The sequence below is a fragment of the Gobio gobio genome, assembly GCF_949357685.1.
Source record: "Gobio gobio genome assembly, chromosome: 23".
Classification (NCBI taxonomy): domain Eukaryota; kingdom Metazoa; phylum Chordata; class Actinopteri; order Cypriniformes; family Gobionidae; genus Gobio; species Gobio gobio.
Genome location: NC_137119.1, coordinates 24,261,801 through 24,284,253, shown reverse-complemented (window position 1 = coordinate 24,284,253; position 22,453 = coordinate 24,261,801). Strand labels below are relative to the sequence as shown.

The following is a 22,453-nucleotide window of genomic DNA, read 5'->3' as shown; positions in this document are numbered from 1 at the left end:
CCCAAGTCAACACCTTGAGTTAGGACTAGGGTGTGTCCTGTAAGGTGGTGGGTGGGACACAGGCCACACCCTAGATTGCCAAAAATCGACGGAACAATTTAAAAAAAAGTATTTTTAAAGAACCTAATATACAAAATATAGTTACATTTGTAATGAAACAGTCAAATACACGTTCAATTGACAAAGCAAAACTAATACCCAAATCTTATTATTTTAAAATACAAAATCTGTGATGAATTGGCCTTTTTGTCGTATTGGTTCCTAGCTCTGGTGCAGCACTCTGGGCGGGACTTAATGCCTATTTCGGGAGAGATGGCTGTTCACCCCAAGTCAACACCTTGAGTTAGGACTAGGGTGTGTCCTGTAAGGTGGTGGGTGGGACACAGGCCATACCCTAGATTGCCAAAAATCGACGGAACAATTTAAAAATATATATTTTTAAAGAACCTAATATACAAAATATAGTTACATTTGTAATGAAACAGTCAAATACACGTTCAAATGACAAAGCAAAACTAATATCCAAATATAATTATTTTAAAATACGAAATCTGTGATTAATTGGCCTTTTTTTTTAATAGGCTCCTAGCTCTGGTGTAGCACTCTGGGCGGGACTTAATGCCTATTTCGGGAGAGATGGCTGTTCACCCCAAGTCAACACCTTGAGTTAGGACTAGGGTGTGTCCTGTAAGGTGGTGGGTGGGACACAGGCCACACCCTAGATTGCCAAAAATCGACGGAACAATTTAAAAAAAAGTATTTTTAAAGAAGCTAATATCTGAAATATATTTACATTTGTAATGAAACAGTCAAACACACGTTCAATTGACAAAGCAAAACTAATACCCAAATCTTATTATTTTAAAATACAAAATCTGTGATGAATTGGCCTTTTTGTCGTATTGGTTCCTAGCTCTGGTGCAGCACTCTGGGCGGGACTTACTGGATATTTCGGAAGAGAGGGCTGTTCACCCCAAGTCAACACCTTGAGTTAGGACTAGGGTGTGTCCTGTAAGGTGGTGGGTGGGACACAGGCCATACCCTAGATTGCCAAAAATCGACGGAACAATTTAAAAAAATATATTTTTAAAGAACCTAATATACAAAATATAGTTACATTTGTAATGAAACAGTCAAATACACGTTCAAATGACAAAGCAAAACTAATACCCAGATATAATTATTTTAAAAAACGAAATCTGTGATGAATTGGCCTTTTTGTCGTATTGGTTCCTAGCTCTGGTGCAGCACTCTGGGCGGGACTTACTGGATATTTCGGAAGAGAGGGCTGTTCACCCCAAGTCAACACCTTGAGTTAGGACTAGGGTGTGTCCTGTAAGGTGGTGGGTGGGACACAGGCCACACCCTATATTGCCAAAAATCGACGGAACAATTTAAAAAAAAGTATTTTTAAAGAAGCTAATATCTGAAATATTTTTACATTTGTAATGAAACAGTCAAATACACGTTCAATTGACAAAGCAAAACTAATACCCAAATCTTATTATTTTAAAATACAAAATCTGTGATGAATTGGCCTTTTTGTCGTATTGGTTCCTAGCTCTGGTTCAGCACTCTGGGCGGGACTTATGGCTATTTCGAAAGAGAGGGCTGTTCACCCCAAGTCAACACCTTGAGTTAGGACTAGGGTGTGTCCTGTAAGGTGGTGGGTGGGACACAGGCCACACCCTAGATTTCCAAAAATCGACAGAACAATTTAAAAAAAAGGTATTTTTAAAGAACCTAATATACAAAATATAGTTACATTTGTAATGAAACAGTCAAATACACGTTCAAATGACAAAGCAAAACTAATATCCAAATATAATTATTTTAAAAAACGAAATCTGTGATAAATTTGCCTTTTTTTGTAATAGGCTCCTAGCTCTGGTGCAGCACTCTGGGCGGGACTTACTGGCTATTTCGAAAGAGATGGCTGTTCACCCCAAGTCAACACCTTGAGTTAGGACTAGGGTGTGTCCTGTAAGGTGGTGGGTGGGACACAGGCCACACCCTATATTGCCAAAAATCGACGGAACAATTTAAAAAAAAGTATTTTTAAAGAAGCTAATATCTGAAATATTTTTACATTTGTAATGAAACAGTCAAATACACATTCAAATGACAAAGCAAAACTAATATCCAAATATAATTATTTTAAAATACGAAATCTGTGATTAATTGGCCTTTTTTTTTAATAGGCTCCTAGCTCTGGTGTAGCACTCTGGGCGGGACTTAATGCCTATTTCGGGAGAGATGGCTGTTCACCCCAAGTCAACACCTTGAGTTAGGACTAGGGTGTGTCCTGTAAGGTGGTGGGTGGGACACAGGCCACACCCTAGATTGACAAAAATCGACGGAACAATTTAAAAAAAAGTATTTTTAAAGAAGCTAATATCTGAAATATATTTACATTTGTAATGAAACAGTCAAACACACGTTCAATTGACAAAGCAAAACTAATACCCAAATCTTATTATTTTAAAATACAAAATCTGTGATGAATTAGCCTTTTTGTCGTATTGGTTCCTTGCTCTGGTGCAGCACTCTGGGCGGGACTTATGGCTATTTCGAAAGAGAGGGCTGTTCACCCCAAGTCAACACCTTGAGTTAGGACTAGGGTGTGTCCTGTAAGGTGGTGGGTGGGACACAGGCCATACCCTAGATTGCCAAAAATCGACGGAACAATTTAAAAAAAAGGTATTTTTAAAGAACCTAATATACAAAATATAGTTACATTTGTAATGAAACAGTCAAATACACGTTCAAATGACAAAGCAAAACTAATATCCAAATATAATTATTTTAAAATACAAAATCTGTGATGAATTGGCCTTTTTGTCGTATTGGTTCCTAGCTCTGGTGCAGCACTCTGGGCGGGACTTACTGGATATTTCGGAAGAGAGGGCTGTTCACCCCAAGTCAACACCTTGAGTTAGGACTAGGGTGTGTCCTGTAAGGTGGTGGGTGGGACACAGGCCATACCCTAGATTGCCAAAAATCGACGGAACAATTTAAAAATATATATTTTTAAAGAACCTGATATACAAAATATAGTTACATTTGTAATGAAACAGTCAAATACACGTTCAAATTAAAAAAGAAAAACTAATATCCAAATATAATTATTTTAAAAAACGAAATCTGTGATAAATTTGCCTTTTTTTTTAATAGGCTCCTAGCTCTGGTGCAGCACTCTGGGTGGGACTTACTGGCTATTTCGAAAGAGATGGCTGTTCACCCCAAGTCAACACCTTGAGTTAGGACTAGGGTGTGTCCTGTAAGGTGGTGGGTGGGACACAGGCCACACCCTAGATTGCCAAAAATCGACGGAACAATTTAAAAAAAAGTATTTTTAAAGAAGCTAATATCTGAAATATATTTACATTTGTAATGAAACAGTCAAATACACGTTCAATTGACAAAGCAAAACTAATACCCAAATCTTATTATTTTAAAATACAAAATCTGTGATGAATTGGCCTTTTTGTCGTATTGGTTCCTTGCTCTGGTGCAGCACTCTGGGCGGGACTTATGGCTATTTCGAAAGAGATGGCTGTTCACCCCAAGTCAACACCTTGAGTTAGGACTAGGGTGTGTCCTGTAAGGTGGTGGGTGGGACACAGGCCACACCCTATATTGCCAAAAATCGACGGAACAATTTAAAAAAAAGTATTTTTAAAGAAGCTAATATCTGAAATATATTTACATTTGTAATGAAACAGTCAAATACACGTTCAAATGACAAAGCAAAACTAATATCCAAATATAATTCTTTTAAAATACGAAATCTGTGATTAATTGGCCTTTTTTTTTAATAGGCTCCTAGCTCTGGTGCAGCACTCTGGGCGGGACTTAATGCCTATTTCGGGAGAGATGGCTGTTCACCCCAAGTCAACACCTTGAGTTAGGACTAGGGTGTGTCCTGTAAGGTGGTGGGTGGGACACAGGCCATACCCTAGATTGCCAAAAATCGACGGAACAATTTAAAAATATATATTTTTAAAGAACCTAATATACAAAATATAGTTACATTTGTAATGAAACAGTCAAATACACGTTCAAATGACAAAGCAAAACTAATATCCAAATATAATTATTTTAAAAAACGAAATCTGTGATAAATTTGCCTTTTTTTGTAATAGGCTCCTAGCTCTGGTGCAGCACTCTGGGCAGGACTTACTGGCTATTTCGAAAGAGATGGCTGTTCACCCCAAGTCAACACCTTGAGTTAGGACTAGGGTGTGTCCTGTAAGGTGGTGGGTGGGACACAGGCCACACCCTAGATTGCCAAAAATCGACGGAACAATTTAAAAAAAAGTATTTTTAAAGAAGCTAATATCTGAAATATATTTACATTTGTAATGAAACAGTCAAATACACGTTCAATTGACAAAGCAAAACTAATACCCAAATCTTATTATTTTAAAATACAAAATCTGTGATGAATTGGCCTTTTTGTCGTATTGGTTCCTAGCTCTGGTGCAGCACTCTGGGCGGGACTTAATGCCTATTTCGGAAGAGATGGCTGTTCACCCCAAGTCAACACCTTGAGTTAGGACTAGGGTGTGTCCTGTAAGGTGGTGGGTGGGACACAGGCCACACCCTAGATTGCCAAAAATCAACGGAACAATTTAAAAATATATATTTTTACAGAACCTGATATAAAAAATATAGTTACATTTGTAATGAAACAGTCAAATACACGTTCAATTGACAAGGCAAAACTAATACCCAGATATAATTATTTTAAAATACGAAATCTGTGATAAATTGGCCTTTTTGTCATATAGGCTCCTAGCTCTGGTGCAGCACTCTGGGCGGGACTTAATGCCTATTTCGGAAGAGATGGCTGTTCACCCCAAGTCAACACCTTGAGTTAGGACTAGGGTGTGTCCTGTGAGTCACACCCTAGATTGCTTAACATCGACGGGACAATAATTGTTTTTTTTTTAAAGAAGGTAATATCCCAAAAATTTTTATATTTTTAATGAAACACAATCAAATACACGTTTAAATAACAAAGCAAAACTAATACCATGATATTATTATTTTAAAATATGAAATCTGTGATGAACTGGCCTTTTTGTCGTATAGGCTCCTAGCTCTGGTGCAGCACTCTGGGCGGGACTTACTGGCTATTCCGGAAGAGAGGGCTGTCCACCCCAAGTCAACACCTTGAGTTAGGACTATGACACAGGCCACAGCCTAGATTGCCAAAAATCGACAGAGTATTTATTTAAAAGCAGAACTAATGCCCAGATACGGCCAATGAAAACTCGTCAATTTCGCAAAATCTCCCATGTATTGCAAAAAAGTTTTTATGCTCGCATGAGGTGGTTTTTCAGGCAATTTGAAAAAGGACATTTTCGCAAAACTGCAATGGAAACTGTTTTTTCACATTTACAGTTCACCTGGCATAGCCTATTTAAAAATGGATCATTCTTTACAGATGACGCTGTGTGTTGGACAGAAGACGAGACAGAGTTCTTTATTAAACTCATAATAGACAATAGAATTACAGGAATACTGGATTCTAAACACAGAAATTTCACATTATCTTGAAGGCCTTGAATCAGATATGAGGGAGAAACACACACACACACACACACACCTCATACGCTTATGGGGCTTTCCTTGCGATTAATGCTGGGATAACACACGTCAGTGTGGTGGATTGGATATACATAAACCTACCAACATATGTGGCATCATTTTTTGAATGACTTCTTGCGAGAGGGGAAAAAAATCAGTTTTAGTCGCATAACATCCGTTAATGGAAACACTGTCATTTCGCATTTCGTTTTTTTATCAACATTTAGATTAAGTCTGTAATGGAAACGTGGCTAATGTGGCCTCAAAGCTTCAGCACTGCCACTCTGGTAAAACCAAACGGCACCCTCTCCCAGTTTTTCTTGAAGCCAATATGGAGAGCTCCATTGAGCTCCATATTAAAATGCCCAACTTTACAGCAGAAAAAAAAACATGTTTACAGTCGGGTAGAAATTGTGGTTTTGGTCTATATAGCTAATTTTGCCCTTCATGTATGGAAGCAGAATAGTCTCGTTAATAATTCACGCAAAAAACACAATGCAAACATGTGTAGCCAATTTCACATGCATGAAACCAAATTCACGTGCACAAAAAACAATTTGCATGCGCAAAATAAAATTATATAGTCATAAAATCCATTTCACAAATGCAAAACACAATTCGTAGATTTACAAATGTGCACAAAAACTTTCAAATGTTTAAAATGTACAAGTTCATGCTTGAATGTGAATGTGCAAATCGTCATTCACGTGTGAATTGCTTTGGATTTGTGTGTGTGTGTGTATTTTAGACTTTCCTGGCAGCGCTCTCCTCCCACCCGGATCAGACGTACTCTTTAGCCAATCAGATTTAAGCTTATCAATCGACCAATCATAATCACGTGAGGGCGGGCCTACTTGGGTGTTACGTCATCAGCTTTCAACCACAATGATTTTCGAGAGAGCTTGGTTAGATATCATGGCTAAGCAGAGGTAGGTATGTGCAGTTTGATCGGTTAATTTCAGTGTTTACTGAAACTAAGAAGTTAAATATCCGTTGAAGCGATAGTTTCTTAACTGTTGTGTGAAAATAAACATTTATTTGAAATATTGATGGATTTTTATGTTTACTTCATAAATAATTATTAATGACGTGCATGCCATACAATGTTAGGATTTTAAATTCATAAACTCCATAGAAAGCATAACAATGGTTTGAATGAGAGATGGTGTATATAAATAGATGATTATGAAAAATATAACGTTTTTGGATATTTTTCACATGGTCTTGTACTATTATTAAATTAGGAGAGAGCAGTAAAAACAGTGTGTTTGTACCTGCATGTTATGTCTACCACACATACAACTGATGATAATTTATGGAATGAAGTGCATACATTGTACACCATGTACGTTTCATTTATGCTTTGTTTTAAGATGCATATATATGCAGTTTTATTGTTTCAGATTTCCAAGACAGATGATGTATGAAGTTGCAGACAACCTTGACCTTGCCATTCCAACTGTAATTCTTTCAAAACAGTCATGTTGCAACCCATCCATTTTGACTGTTGTTTCAACAAGAGGTTGAAAGTCATGCATTGTTACTGTATTAATGTACACACTCAATTAATAAAGCCCTGCTATCCATTATTAAATGCTCTTGTTTTATGTCAGAATTTCCAAAGAAAAAGATTCAAAGACAATTGCTACAGTTGATGTATACATTTTAATAATTTGAAAGTTTCTGAATCCTTTGGGAATAAAGCCTATGAAATGACTTGTCCATAGTTCACCCAAAAATGAATATTTGGTCCATTTAGTCACCCTCAAGTTGTTCCAAACCTGTATGAATTTCTTTGTTCTGCTGAACACAAAGGAAGATATTTGGAAGAATGTTTGTAACCAAGCAGATCTCAGCAGCCATTGACTAGTGCAGGGGGCTGTCGAGATCTGCTTGGTTACAAACGTTCTTCCAAATATCTTCCTTTGTGTTCAAGAAATTCATACAGATTTGGAACAACTTGAGGGTGAGTAAATGATGAACTGACAATCTCAAGTATGAAGGAGCACAACATTTAGTACAGAGAAATATGTGTGTCTTCCATTGTTGTGAGATTGGCTGACTAACAGTTTGAAGCTGGATTATGAGTTCTTCAGTCACGGGGCATTTTACTGGAACCACAATGTCATTGCATGGCTGGTCAGGGATGTTGGTAATGTTCCAGTCAGAGTCTTCTTTTCTTTTAAAGTAGATAAATATTTATGGCCAAATGATACATTTCAGTGCAATACATCAGGTGAATAATTAACAAATGAAACGTGTTCAATTTAGTCATCATTAAACCTCACTCTGTCAGAACTTATCAGATTTTGGTTTGATATTTAAAGCAGTCAGCACGTAGTACAAGAGGTGCAGACAGAGGAAGAGCAGGAGATTGAGTGATGGTAAAATAATTGAATATAGTTCACTGAGTAATCTTAGTTGCATGATGTTAATTGCATCTCTATGATCAGTATGTCTTTGTCTGATCAGCATAAAAACTTCCATTGTATGGACAACTGTGAGGGGGGTGAATTTTTTTTAAAACTCATTCGTTTACATTATATAATAAAGCCTTAAAGTTCTGCATAATTAAGGGCGTGGCCACATGAGGGACAGGTGGATTGTCGTTAGTCTGCTGTCTGTTAGTCATCACGTCACCTCAGCTCCAGCCTCTTTGTCCATTTTCTGTTATCCGGGAGTGACGTGCTGCCAAGATGGCAACGGCCAGGTTTCACAAATAACAGAATTTTCCGTTATTTGTGAAAAAGCGCTCCCCCGCCAAACACGGAATTTTCTGTGTTTTCACTGTTTTCACTGTTAGGAGGTGCTATTACGCATCTTCTGAATGAGTACAGAATCTCCTGATCAAAACACAGGCGAAGAAGACAACAAACAAACGATCGTATGAGCAGATGCATATGTAAAATAACGTGATCATCAACATTAAACAGCATATAAATCAAAACTGCCTAATTTTACTGAATGAAATGTCGATTCAGGGCGAGCTATAGGACTGTGCAAGCAATATGAGTGTTGATGGACTCAATCTTGATGGACTTTGATCATCGTTCTGAATCTGATCTGGATGTAATCTTTGACAAAAACAAGATTTTCTCAGCTTTTTGCTCAAAATGTTGCTTTTATATGAAACTTACCCATATTTAAGTGTTGATAAAAAAAGGAATGCATGAAGCTAGAATAAAACACTTTTTTGTTGTTTAAAAGCAGAGGGTCTGCTGCTCTTTCTTATGATATATTGCATGCTCAGATATTCATACAACAAAATATTCTATGGGCCCTTACATTTTTGTGAAAATGATCAAAAACACTGGCTGTGGCTGGCTTTTTTTCCCCCCAACGCTGGCGGGGAAAGAGTTAATAAGGAAATAAAAGTATAAATACTTATTTATGTATTTATTTTACATTTCTTTGTATATTTATTTACATTTCTTTTTATATTGATTTATTTATGTATTTATTTATAATTATGTTAGCTTTGAAATTAAATAATTGTAAATGCCAATCAATACAGACAGACAGGAATGCAGGCAGACAGATAGATAGATACTTATATATTAAATAACATATATATATATATATATATATATATATATATATATATATATATATATATATATATATATATATATATATATATATATATATATATATATATAAATTATTAAAATTTATAGTTATTATAGCCTACATTAAAATATGTAGTTTTTTTGGAGAACAAGTTTAATAACATTGCATTGCCAGAGATTACGGTTGCCTGCTGTATTGTTTTGCATTGGATAATTTAACGTTAAATCAACGACTTATGTTTTCTCATTCATTGGATCTTCACCGTCTCTTTGGTAGATCCCGGTTACGCGAGGTGCTTGACGTAATTTCCGCTTGGGTCTTGCAGGGAGGAGGCGGGGTGCTGAAATGACATTCGGCCGCACCAACCAAAGCATATTTCCAGAAGCTCAGTTGATTAGAAGCAATAAAGCACTCTTGACAGCCGTCCAGGAAGACGGAGACACATATTAGCCAGATAGCTGGCTGAACACCTTACGGCAAAATGGCGGCGGGTAATGTCAACCCGTTTAACGTGAGTGATTCGGAGGAGGAAGCGGAGCACAGGCAGGATGGCGCGGACTCCGAGCGCAGCCCGAGTGATGAAGCACAAGGCCACAGCCTCGGTCCCTTCTCTCCCCCGTATTCCGAGCCAGCCGTTCTACTGTCCAGCAACCGAACCAGCCCGAGTGTGGATGGTATGCCAGCGTCGGCCGCTGCGGTGGCTGGAATCGGAGTAGGAAGCGCAGAGACACGGGTGTCGCTGGATGCGATCGCCGCGCAGCTGCTCCGGGATCAGTACATCCTCACGGCCCTGGAGCTGCACACAGAGCTCCTGGAAGCCGGACGCGAGCTGCCTCGCCTGCGGGATTATTTCTCCAATCCAGGCAACTTCGAAAGGCAAAGCGGAACTCCACCCGCATGCAAAGAGCAAGGTGTCGGTCCTGGTCTTCCGCTTAGTAAGTAATCAGACATGTTCATTTATGTAGGTCCAATAACCCAGTAATGTGTAGTCTTCCTATATGAGGTGATGAACAAATCCTATTGAGCTGCCTTTCTGCCCCAAAACATCCTAAACCAGTCTAAGATGATTTACTGCTTTCCTAGTCTGGTTAGGCTGACTGATTTAAGGTTTTGGACACTTGTCGACGAGGTAAACCAGCTGAACTCAACTTGACCAGATTGGAAGACCAGCTAGATTAGATAAACCAGGCTGGGTGACCATTTTGGGCTGTTTAAGATGTTTTTTAAGTTAGTACTCAAAGTAACGCCCAAAATGCTGTCTAGGTTAGCAGCTCATTAGCCACTCTTTTTCTTTCACAACAATAAAATACACCAGCACAGCAGCTGTTAAACTAGCCACCTATACTACCTGTTCATTTCATATTGCGTTTCAGCCTTATGCATTCAAGATGTTGCACACAGGCTTTATGGGAGGCATTTGTTTTTGGACCGGATTGTGTCTTTGTTGTGTGATGTGATGTGAAGTCTTCCCACTGACCCCAGCTGTGCAGGTGCAGGATAGAAAGAGGAGAAAAAGAGATGATCATACGAGGGGTATGTAAAACCTGACTGTGTGAAGTGGCAGATGGGATTGATGCACTTTGTTTGGCGTAATCAGGAATACTTTCTGTGATCATTCTTTCTCGTACCTTTGCTCCTAAATGAAGTTTCTTATCTGTATCTGAGAGTGCCCTCATCTCATTCTTACTATTTGCCTTTCAAAGCATGGCGTTTGGATTTGTGTTTCTTTATTACCAGGTTGCATGTAGTTGAAGTGTGGATTGACAATGACAACATCCTATCCAGTGTAGATCCTTTCTAACATTTTATTTTTTCAATCGATCAAAGAAAATTGACCCTTTGTTAAAAGGAGACATTTCTTCTTAAAAACAGATTGCAAAAATAATACATTAAATTGATATTTCAGTTGGCATTTATCATTTACTCACCTTCATGTCTCTCCAAACCTGCATGATTTTCTTCCTTCTGTGGAAAAAAACACAAACAAAACATATTTACAACCAAACTGTTTTGGTTACCTTTGACTTTCATTTATATGGAAAAGAAACAGAATTCTCAAAATAGTTTGTTTTATGTTCCAAAAAGAATCATCATTTGCATACAGTTTTGCAACAAAATCAGGGTGAGTAAATGATGACAGAATTCTCTTTTGGGTGAACTTTCCCTTTAAATCGCCGCCTTACAAATGTTATTGATCAATCCTAACTTAGCAACTGTTGCTATATGATTAAGCAAGCTTTTGTTCTTTACTAATGTAAGATTGGACAGTTTTAAATAGAATATTCCATAAACGATGGGGAAAAATATTACCTAGTGACAGTTTAACTAAGGGAGGTATTTTTTTTCAGTGTTATAACCATTTAAAAGTGGACTGTTAACCCTCATTTTCCAAAGTAACATGTATAATATCAGTAATTAATAATGTTAAGTAATAAATAATCAGTTTCAAGGAATAAATAATTAAAAATAAAAAAGCTAATAAAATATAATGTTTAAAACAATATTAATAGAAAAAAAATTGTCTGTGCTAGAGGAGGGGTCAGCAAAGGGTCAATTGTCTGATCTTTAATTTTTCTTCTTCTTGGTAACCAATAATTCTAAATTTAGTGTCCCGTTTGATTCTTGAATGATGAAGGTAACATAATGGAATTTTTTTCATGTGGTTACTGGAGCTTGTGGTCTACAGTTTGATTGAATGAGGAAATGCTGATCAAACATTCATCCAAATGCTTTCAGGTCTGTCTCTGTCCTGGTTGTGTCTACAATTATTCTTCCTTTCTTTATGTGGGATGTTTTGTGTGATTGCCTGGCATAAGTGCCCATCAACCGCACATTTTCTCAGCCTGCTGCTGACTAAACATGTGGGTGGGCATGTTGAAAACTGCTTTCACGCAGCGCAGGCTTATTCGCGGTTCAAAACAATCATTAATCCATCTAATCAGGCTCCTATTGCATCTGAATATTTATGACAACCATCTTTCCTTTATCGAAAAGGCTTAGGTCTGATATTATTAGGATTTGTAATATATCATGTACTCATACCTTCCCACAGACAGTACATGAAAACTTAACTTAATGTGTTATATAAAATGAATGGAGGTCATCTTGATTTGATGAATAATTCTCTCAAAAATGAAACTATCCTAATTCCAAGACCTCTATAATGCACTCTAGGACCGAAAGACAGGATGTGACCTCATCAGCCGAGTGCAATGTCTTAAGTGACACCGTGCTCTCCAGGGAAAAGGGGGATGCTATAGAAATTAGAGGCCTAGACCTGGGCTGCCTGTTCGTTTCAGCCAATCCCTCTTTTCTTAAACAGTGTTTTTTTTCAACTGGATTACCTAGAGACTGAACCATAAGCTTACTGCTCTTTAATGGCACTTAAATACATGTCTGATTGCCCTCTGGCGGCTCTGTATTGAGCTGGCTCTAAGAACACAGAGGTTTTATTAGCATTATGGAGCAAACCCACTCCCCAAAGGAGGATCTGGCAACCAACTGAGAGGGAGCAGATGGCTTTCTACTGCGCTTCTGTCACGTCAGTGCAGGAAGAGACATTATCAACACCTCACACAATCTCGCCGATATTTTACCCTTCGATGGAGAGAAGCGTTTAAGAGATGAAAAGGCTTCAGTGTGTTTAGGATGTGAGGATTTGAAGCTCCGCTGAATGAATATTGTAAACTGTGTGATGCCGACTTAATTGGATCAGTTTTTGTGGAGCAGCTGTCGGGTAGTCATCAAAGTCTAGTTCTGCCACACAGTTGTCTGTGCCCCTCACCTCCCCCCGGCCTTTTTATTTAGCTTTGCATGACACGCAGCAAACTGATCAGAATACACCATTAGTCCTCATGTAGTCTTAGAAATGAATTTAAATTTCTACTGATTCTTACTTGTACAACATTCTCCATTGACTTACTATATATGCCTATAATGTCTTAAAGGGATAGTTCACCCAAAAATGATAGTTCTGTTATCAATTACTCACCCTCATGTCGTTCCAAACCCGTAAGACCTTCGTTCATCTTCGGAACACAAATTAAGATATTTTTGATGAAATCCGAGAGCCATTTAAAGGGCATATTGCAGGTTAAATTTTTTTCGAGATTAATATACAACCTTGTATGAAAATACCATATGAAAAGGTAGTGCAGGATTTAAAATGTTTTAAAAAGACATAAGAGCACAAATTTAGTAGATAAAGTGGCCATTTCGTTGGCCGCTTGGAAAAAGCGTTTTTTTTTTCAACCTCGCGTCATATTACGTCACGAGAGGGAGTGGTTCGCCGAGCTCTGCGTTGGCTCAGTGCAGAATAGGTTGGTATTCAGTAGAGTCTGTGTATTTTCGGTAGTTTTTCTATTCAAATTTATCATTGTCATGGTAAATTATTAACCAGCCTGTCAGGGCATCGAGTCCACAGGTTTCCTAAAAAAAAAAAAGTTAGGAATTCTGCATGGTGGCGTTTTGTGCAGGTGAAGAAACGGGACTTCCCTTCGCGCATCTGCTTCAAAACACACGGTGGTGTGTATAGTGCTTTAGACCGGAGAATTATCATCCCGGTGATATGATGGAGTCAAACATTGTTATACTCATGTAATGCCGGCTACACACTGCTGCGTGACGTGAGCATGGCGTTTTCTATCTGTAGACCGGCTACACACTGCAAGCGTGGTGTTTCTGTTGCGTTTCAGCTGCGTGGCGTTTTCTGTGTCTTTGCACACCAGAAGCGTGTCTGACGTGGCGCCGCTGCTGCTAGGCGACGTAGTGGAAGGCCTATACTTCATTTTCAAGGCCCAGCTATTAAAAGCATCATTAAAATAGTCCGTGACTCCAGGGGTTCAACCTTAATTTTAAGCGATGAGTACTTTTTGTTCACCAAAACAAACAAAAATAATGACTTTATTCAACAATTTCATTCTAGCCTGTGCCAGTCTCCTACTCCGTTTCCGTTGTAAATAGTGCAGCGCTCTCCAGTTCTACGGCAGCCAATGCTGTTCACGGGAGCTGCAGTGTAAACAGCGCAGGAGACTGGCACAGGCCAGAAGGAAATTTAGGGCCCTATAATTTCCGCGTTCACGGAATCGCGGACGGAATCGGCATATTAACGCGGTATCTAGTGTTAACGCGGAATTTCGCGGAATTGTACATATTTGGAATGAAATGCTGTTTTGAGTGAGAGAAGAACGTATATCTGGGGAAAATGCAGACCGGGGGAAGCAAATCTGGGCGACACAACCCCTCCCGTCATTTCAGCTCCCCCTTCAAAACAATGAAAGTATGGCGAAACGCCTCACCACGGCTCTGCTTTCGTCAGTGAAAAAGTTGAGAAACTCAACGCTAAGCCCTCAGTGCCGAGCTGAGCAGCTCCCTCGCGGGGAGTGCTGTATTTTGCCTCGTTTTTAATGTACTGTATGGAAAATAATGTCTTCAATGAACGAGAGAGAAAATGAGATCCGCGTCATGTTCGGAAGCATTAGATATTAAAGTGACAGCAGCACTGATAATGTCTGTCATTAATGTTCATCAAAGAACAACGGGGACAGAGAAAATTGTAGCTTTAATGATGATTAATCTATATTTCACTTATTAATTATGCAGTTAAGAAAGGTGTTGATAACTTTATTCAATTTCTGTGTAGGCTATGTCTGACAGGGAAGGCCATGGGTAAATATAACATTTATTATAATGGGTTTATGTAAAGATTGTTTTAAGTTAAATTAAATCAAAAGTTGTTTTTTAAAGCCTAATAAATGTTGAAATTGGTAGCTTTCGGTTATACTGTAATGTAACGTCATTAATGTTTCATAGAGACATTAGTATCAGCAACACATATTTAAAATATGCTGTCTTTAAGTTGTTTCTTCATTAATTTGGAGAGTAACTGAAATTATTACAATGTCAAAATGTTAAAAACTCCAATGTTTTTTAAATGCAATTAATCATGATTAATTACAGAAAAAAATATGATTAATTCAGTGTTTTTTTTTATCAATTCACAGCACTAATATTTTGTTGTGACTTGAAGTACTTAGAGTACTGTATTTGTCCTGAAAAGTACTGAGTAAATGTGATGTTTGTTACCTCAATAAATGTAATAAATTTATGCTTTGTTCTATTATATTAACATTAAAAGCACACTCTTTTTACGACTAAAATAACAGTTAAGGGTGAAAAAAAACTAAATTAGCAAAAATTAAAACGGAAAAAACGGAATTTGGGAAAAAATAAAGCAGAATGTGGGAAAAAATAAAACGGATTTTATAGGGCCCTAGAAATTGTTGAATAAAGTCATTATTTTTGTTTGTTTTGCATTCTCATCGCTTCATTAACATGTCAGTCAGACGTCCTCTTAGGCGGTCTTTGGCTAAAGAAAACCGCTATGGAGTCCAGACCTGCTGCCGTCAGTCTAAAGGTCTGGCTACGCGAGACTAGCCAACATGCTTCCATCATTTTGAGCAATTTGATGCTCACAAAAAATCTCATGCAGGAAATTTAATATAGATTGAATCGGGTCTGTTCTGTGTCCCGATCCTATTCCTATTCCTATTCTCATTCTTTCAAATAAACAATCTGCATGCACATTTCCCCCATTTTTACATTAGATTACCTTTGCAGGCATATAACGATAACTTAACTTTAATGATTCAACTCTGTTAAATGTAATCTTTAGCAAATCTCAAAATGAATATCCATTTTTCATACTGTACATGTAGTGATGCCTAACTTCACTTGTAGCGTATTTTGATTATAGCTTTTAGTGTTTTTTTTTTTTTTTTATTCCTTTAGTCACAATAGTGTAGAATTTAAATGTTGGTCATTTATTGGTTTTCAGCAACATAATTATAGAATTATCTGTAATTATCTGCATCACTTTTGATGCCACCATAATGTCACCCATTTGCTGGACATCAACCTACAAGTGGTTTACTTATATTTTCTAGTTTCTGCATATTAACCTTAAATAGGAGAAAGTATTTTGACATCAAACAAATGACCATTTCTAATATTGTGATGATTGTGAACATGAACACACCGAAGGCAAGTAGGTGTGCATATTTATCGCTTACTCATGAGTCACATGTTCCATGACTCGTCTGACTGACATATTGAACTCTTCTCATTTTGCCCTTCAATATCATTCCTTGCAGGATGCATCTTACACATAGGTCAAGCTCACATATTGCCTTCACAGAACCGCCAACCCCTCCCTGTCAACCAGTTTGACAAGATGTTTATTCAGCACAGCTCCGTGGCACACTCACTTGTCGGATATCAGCATTGTCATTCAAGTCACGCCCAGAGTGAGTCGCAACACTGAGAAGAGTCAGTCCCCTCATCAATACTTCTCTGTCCAGGGCTGTGATGGGAAGATTCACTAATTTAACTACCAGAGACATTTGACATTTATCCAACCGCATTTCTAGTACAAGCTCACATTTAGCATTCGAAAACAAAAAAGAGTCTGCTACTATTTTTAGGCTGGTAATGGTTCTCATTTTTGTTGGTGGTTGTGATATTGCCCCTCCTCTACATAGACAGCTTTGCAGTCACAGGACTCAGGAGTGCATGAGCTTTACTGCTGTCATGTGACACGTGTTCAAGTCACTGTGATATTTAGCTAGCTTGAGAAAAAGCAAATAGGCTGGCATGTGTAGACGAAGTAAAAGCACAGTAATTTAAAGTGCCTATATTATTTGACACTTTACTTGTTTGTTTTTGTTTTTTTTTCCCCTAGAGATCCACTTGTCATCTTTGTCTAGGGTTTTATGCCAACAATCATTAGTTAATTCACTTCATGGTCATTTTCCAAAAGAAAAGATAGTGCCATAGATAGCCTTGTAGGTGACTAAATTGAAATGAGAGCACAGGAATGTAAAGGGACATTTTATTTTGACATTTAAGTTTTCCCTTTATTACATTTTTTTTCTATTTTTGTACCTTTTATCTTATTTAATAATTTTTTTATGTTATTTCTGTGTCTTTAAGACTTCTATATAAACTGTAAACACCTTCTTTGCATGTGATTTTCCTGCACTCGCTACAGGTTTGCTGTTGGCTTCCCATTCTTTAATAACAGCCTCTTTGCAAAGCATTCCACACTTAAATGTTCCAAACAAGCTTTTGAAGTCAGATTAAAATGATCAGTATTCTTGTAAAAAATAAATGTAACCACTTATTTCTAGCATTGGGATCCATTAAAAGTATTATGCAGAGCAGGTGCTACATAAAGTCAGAAACGGTGCGAGATATTTCTACTTTTTATTAAAATTATTAGTTATTCTGGTCTAATAGTACAACCCCAATTCCAAATTTTTTTTGTAAAATTCAATAAATTAATGAATAAGGAATTAATTTTCTTGAACCTTAATTTAACTGACAAAAGTACAAAGAAAACTGGCCAAATGTACACAATTTTTTGTACAGAGACAAAATAAAAGTGAAACGATTGTGGGATATCCCTGTTAAACTGTTTTGAAACACTCCACAATTAACAGGTGAATTGTTTTTAGGTAAGGGTATCCTGATTCAGTTTAAGGAACATCCAGTAAAGGCTCAGTTTTTGCAATCAAAGATGGGTCATGGCTCACCACTTTGTGCCAAATTTCCTGAGAGAATTGTCAAACAATTAAAATATCACATTTCTCAATGCAAGATGGCAAATTATAGATATTTCAGCGTCTACCATACATAATGTTGTGAAAAGATTCAGGGAATCCAGAGAAGTATCAGTCTGTGTAGGGCAAGGCAGGAAACCTCTGTTGAATGTGTGTGTGACCTTCGAGCCCTCATGCTGCTGTGTTAAATACAGCCACATGGGCTCATGAGTATTTTGGAAAGCTGTTGTCACTTGACACAGTCTGCCACTGCATCAAGAAATACAACTCAAATTTGTTACGCAAGGAGAAAGCTATACATCAATTCTATGCAGAGATGCCGCTGAGTTCTCTGGGCCCGAGGTCATCTCAGATGGTCCAAACACTGGAAATGTGTGCTGTTGTCAGATGAGGGCACGTTTCAGCATGTTTTTGTGAAAAACGGACATTGAGTTCTCAGTCCTAAAGACGAAAGGGTCCATCCAGACTTTCATCAGCAACAGGTGCAGTGCATCAGTGCAAACGGTATGGGTGACTTGCGTGAAGGTACCATTGACGTGGAGGTGTATATACAGAGACATATACTGCCATTTAAGATGACCTCATTCCTGGGAAGCAAGACAATGCCAGGCCTCATTCTGCATGCACAATAGAGTGATTTTTTAGACATTCTACACCGGAGACGGAATGTGCTTGACTGACATGCCTGCAATCCTGTCTCTTATTAAAAAACTAATGCACATGATGAAATAGGGCTGTACATTAATCGAAAAATAATCGAAACCGAAATTCAGAACGTATTTTTCCCATGCCGGTTATTTCGGTTTTAGTCACATGAAGTGCAGTTTGCAGGCACACAGAGAGATGCAGGAGCAGTTATCTTTGTTTATAGATGCCCAGAATCCAGAAACTGCATGTTTTACACAGTTTATACAGGTAAGTTAATCAGCGTTCTTATAGCCTACGCGCTGCCAAACACACACACACACAGACGGCACGCGCAAGCCCAGAAGCCAGATCGCTTTCACTTTCGTCCTCATAAAGTTTGTCAAGTAAATGCATTTAAAGGCTTGAACATTTAAAGCGATTGTGCACGATTCAAAAACAACAATATGGAAAACTTATCCGTTCAGTGCTCAGCTTTTTCTGTGACACAGAGAGCCGTGTCGCGCCTCTGACAACGTGCGCGCCCTGAAGGCAGACCTCTTTCACCTGCGTCCTCACAAAGCTTTGTCATTTGTATGTGTTTTAAGGCCTGCCAATTTGAACATTAAAGCGATTTTAGACCATCAGATGTGTATTATGTTAAACTAGTGCCTGATATATTGTGACAAACGATCACTCAGACAGAAGCTCGCACATCACGTGAAGATCGTGCGCAGAGAGCATGGCAGAAATGCAGTGACAACGCTGTCCTGTCACTAAAGTAGCTAGAAACTCAACCGTTATAGGCATATATTTAAATACCTTTGAAGTAAGTACAAACCACAGCTTCATAATGAATAGAGACGGTATGAGTAATTCACACCCACAATCACTCTCTCGTTAATGCATTCAAATGAATGTAATGTAGGCCTACTGTGCTAATGTATCTGTATCTGATGTACAACAAACAGAAATCTGCCCCATGGACAATAAATGCTGAAAGTGAACCGTTTCCTTCAAGTATTTTAAAATCACAAAGAAATGCACTTTTTCATTAGAAAATAGTAATAGTAGAAAATATTTACTGTAAAAACCTTGTCAGGAACATACTCAACCTTTTGAGGGCAAAAAATGGAAAGTAAAAAAAAAAAAAGCAAAATAATCGTTCATTAATCGTAATCGAGGTAAAATGTTAAATTAATCAAGGTTTTTATTTTTGGTCAAATCGTTACAGCCCTATGATGAAAAGGAGAATAAGACAATAATGACCATGAACTGTTGAGCAGCTGTCTTGTATCAGGCGAGATTGTGCAAAACAATTAGTATGCTCAATTCCCAAATGATTAAAAAGTGTAATTAAAAGGAAAGGTGATGTGACAATATGCATATGCAAAATACAATTAAGTTGGTCGGTGAATACATTGAAAATCTTTTTTTTTTTTTTGTACTTTAGTCAGTTAAATAAAGCCTAAAGAGAATTAACAAATGACAGATTCTTGATTTTATTGCATTTTACAAAATGTCCCAACTTTTCTTAAAAAAAGATGATGTTGCTGACTGTCAATGATTATGTCTTAATGAGTTTTTGAATTTTGGAACACATTTCCATAAGTTGTCTTTTTGTACTTCTGAGTTCTGAAAGTTAAAGTACGTTTTCGTGAGTACACATATACAAAACTCCTTATAAAAGATTAAAATTGCCGTTTAAAAAATATGCAAATAATGTGGATCTGTAATACAAATAGTTCAGTAACTGAACACCATTATTATATGCTCTTTATTCAGCTAAAACGGCAAAATAAATAAATGTGGTTTTCTGCTGAATAATATGTTACCATGCCAGTGTACACAACGCAGTACAATCAGTGACATGCATGCACAAATGAAGGAGTCCATGTGGGGGCTTGACGTTGGCAGTACTTTTGTATCTTCTCTCCAGCAGTGCCGACAGACTGAGAGATCTGTGCTTCTGGAAAGTTTTGGCTTACGTTTAGCCTATTCTCTATAACTGCTGATAGCTTTAGTTCGCTGAAACAAATGAAAATGTCACCACTTAACTTTCTGTAAATGATAGTTTAGTGTTCTGTGTAATAAGGGTGTGTTTTGTTGTGGGTAGAAGATTAAACTCTTTAGTTCGGTGGGAACCACTGAATTTAACATGCATTCTGTGTTTGTTTCCAGATCGAGCTGGCAGCATCAGTACGTTGGACTCCTTGGATTTCGCACGTTACTCAGATGATGGCAACAGGGAGTCGGACGAAAGAGTGGCAGGTAAGGATAATCTTGATGTCAGAATGATGAGGGTTATTCTGGCTTGTGCACCTTAACCAATGCAGATGCCTAGTTCAGATTCAAATGTTTTAGTTTTTTTGCCTCATATTCCTGCTGTACTGGTCGAGTGTACAAGGTTGTGGGTTCGATTCCCAGCTTTGTTCCCCCCTTTTTTATATATATATTTAGCTCATTCCTGTTCTGCTGGTCGAGTGTACAAGGTTGTGGGTTTGATTCCCAGGGAACACATAAATCCAGTAACTTTTTTCCATAAAATGCTTCTGAAAGGTCAGATCAGATTTCAGATTTTATCACTTGTAAAATTACTTTGCGGACAGTCAGTCTTAATGATCATATTTGAAAATCATATCAGATTTTTGTGCGGTGTGCCCTTCACGCCATGTTGGGACAGTTGGCTACTAGTTAAATACATTTTCCTCAGCTACAGTGACTGGTCATGTGGTTTATAAACACGCCAGTGTTCTTGAATTCCAACTTTGTGTCACACAATACTTTTAACACTGGAAGCCTTTAGTCAATTTAATTGAAACATTTTTCATGCACTGATCGTCATATTAGACCACAATTGACCGTAGCCAAATTTTCTAATTGCCAATGCCCTGAATTTCCAAGAACACAATTCAGCAGTTACAGTATGAGGCCATTTTTTTAAGGCAAAATGAGAAGGTATTGGCTTCACTGGCCATTTTTCTGGAAACTATTAGTGGTTCAGTGGCTTGTGCAAAGCTCTTTTACGAGAGGCGATTTGGTCAGTGTTACCGTATATGACACAAGATTCTTGGCATTCATGATTGATGTGAATTCACATGGGACAAACAGTAAGGTTCACTGAACGCTTTCATCAGCGGTCTCATAGATGAGCGGTTTCTATAGACGAGTAGGAGGGTTAACGAATAGCCGTGAACGCTAAACTTTTCTTTCTAATTGGGCTGTACTGGTAATGACTATCTTGCTTTCCCATTTCTTTCCAAGCAAAAGGTTTTCAAGTTTCCTCTCCTGTCATTTCCCTGTTTTAATACTTGCTTGACTAGGTTGCCATACTGTTCCTTTAGCTTTTTCCTGCATTAGCTTGAATCCCTCCCAAGCTTCAGATTCCTACATTTATCTTGGCAGATTACGATTTCTTTTTTTTTTTCTTTTTTTTTTAACTAGAAATGTTTTGTTACTATTAATTCCTGTGAAAATTCACATCCCCAATACAAAAAAATCTCTTCAGAGCTGAGTAGGGATGAAACGGTATGGAAATTTAACATCACGATTATAGTGACCCAAATTATCACGGTTATCAATATTATCACGGTTTTGTTCAAGTTTTATATTTGAAAATCAACAAACAAACTAAAGCAGCTCTATGCACTTTTTTAAGCAAGATTCTGTGGGATTTTCTTCCTTATAATGGCCGTCGTCAATATAGCAACGCATAAATAATAATAATTTCTCGTAAATATAATCTCTAATATTATCTCTGTAAATATATTCTCAAGCAATATTCTCATCAGTGTTCAGCAATGATGCATTTCAATCTAGCATGTTTTGTGTAAGAGCCCAAACAGTATCCTAGAGAAATAATGCATATCCATATTTCCATATGATTTGACAGTTTATTTTATTAAATATCAAAATGACTGCATCATACCTGACACCTAGATGATCACTTTACAGCCAGTTTTATGACTTTCATTGTCTTCAAATGCTATTAAAGTTTCAAACGTGTATAACGTTACCAATGTTGTGTGTAACTTTAGAGACGGTCC

The 22,453-nt window shown here is 37.6% G+C and overlaps 1 protein-coding gene across 18 annotated transcripts in view; it reads left to right on the top strand.

The window, feature by feature from the left end:
* Positions 1-9,446: 9,446 nt before the first annotated feature.
* Positions 9,447-22,453, top strand: part of relch (RAB11 binding and LisH domain, coiled-coil and HEAT repeat containing) — a 71,277-nt gene continuing 58,270 nt past the window's right edge. For 7 of the 18 annotated variants that reach the window (XR_013815649.1, XR_013815650.1, XM_079805782.1 and 4 more), the window contains exons 1-2: positions 9,464-10,100; positions 20,589-20,678. Coding sequence is in view for 16 of the 18 variants with exons in the window: in XM_079805782.1 (XP_079661908.1) it covers positions 9,647-10,100; positions 20,589-20,678 (544 nt within the window). In the remaining 2 variants the exon portion in view is untranslated. Of the gene's footprint in view, positions 10,101-10,647; positions 10,699-20,588; positions 20,679-22,453 lie in introns of all 18 variants that reach the window. The other 11 variants (XM_079805791.1, XM_079805789.1, XM_079805788.1 and 8 more) reach the window with 5 other exon arrangements.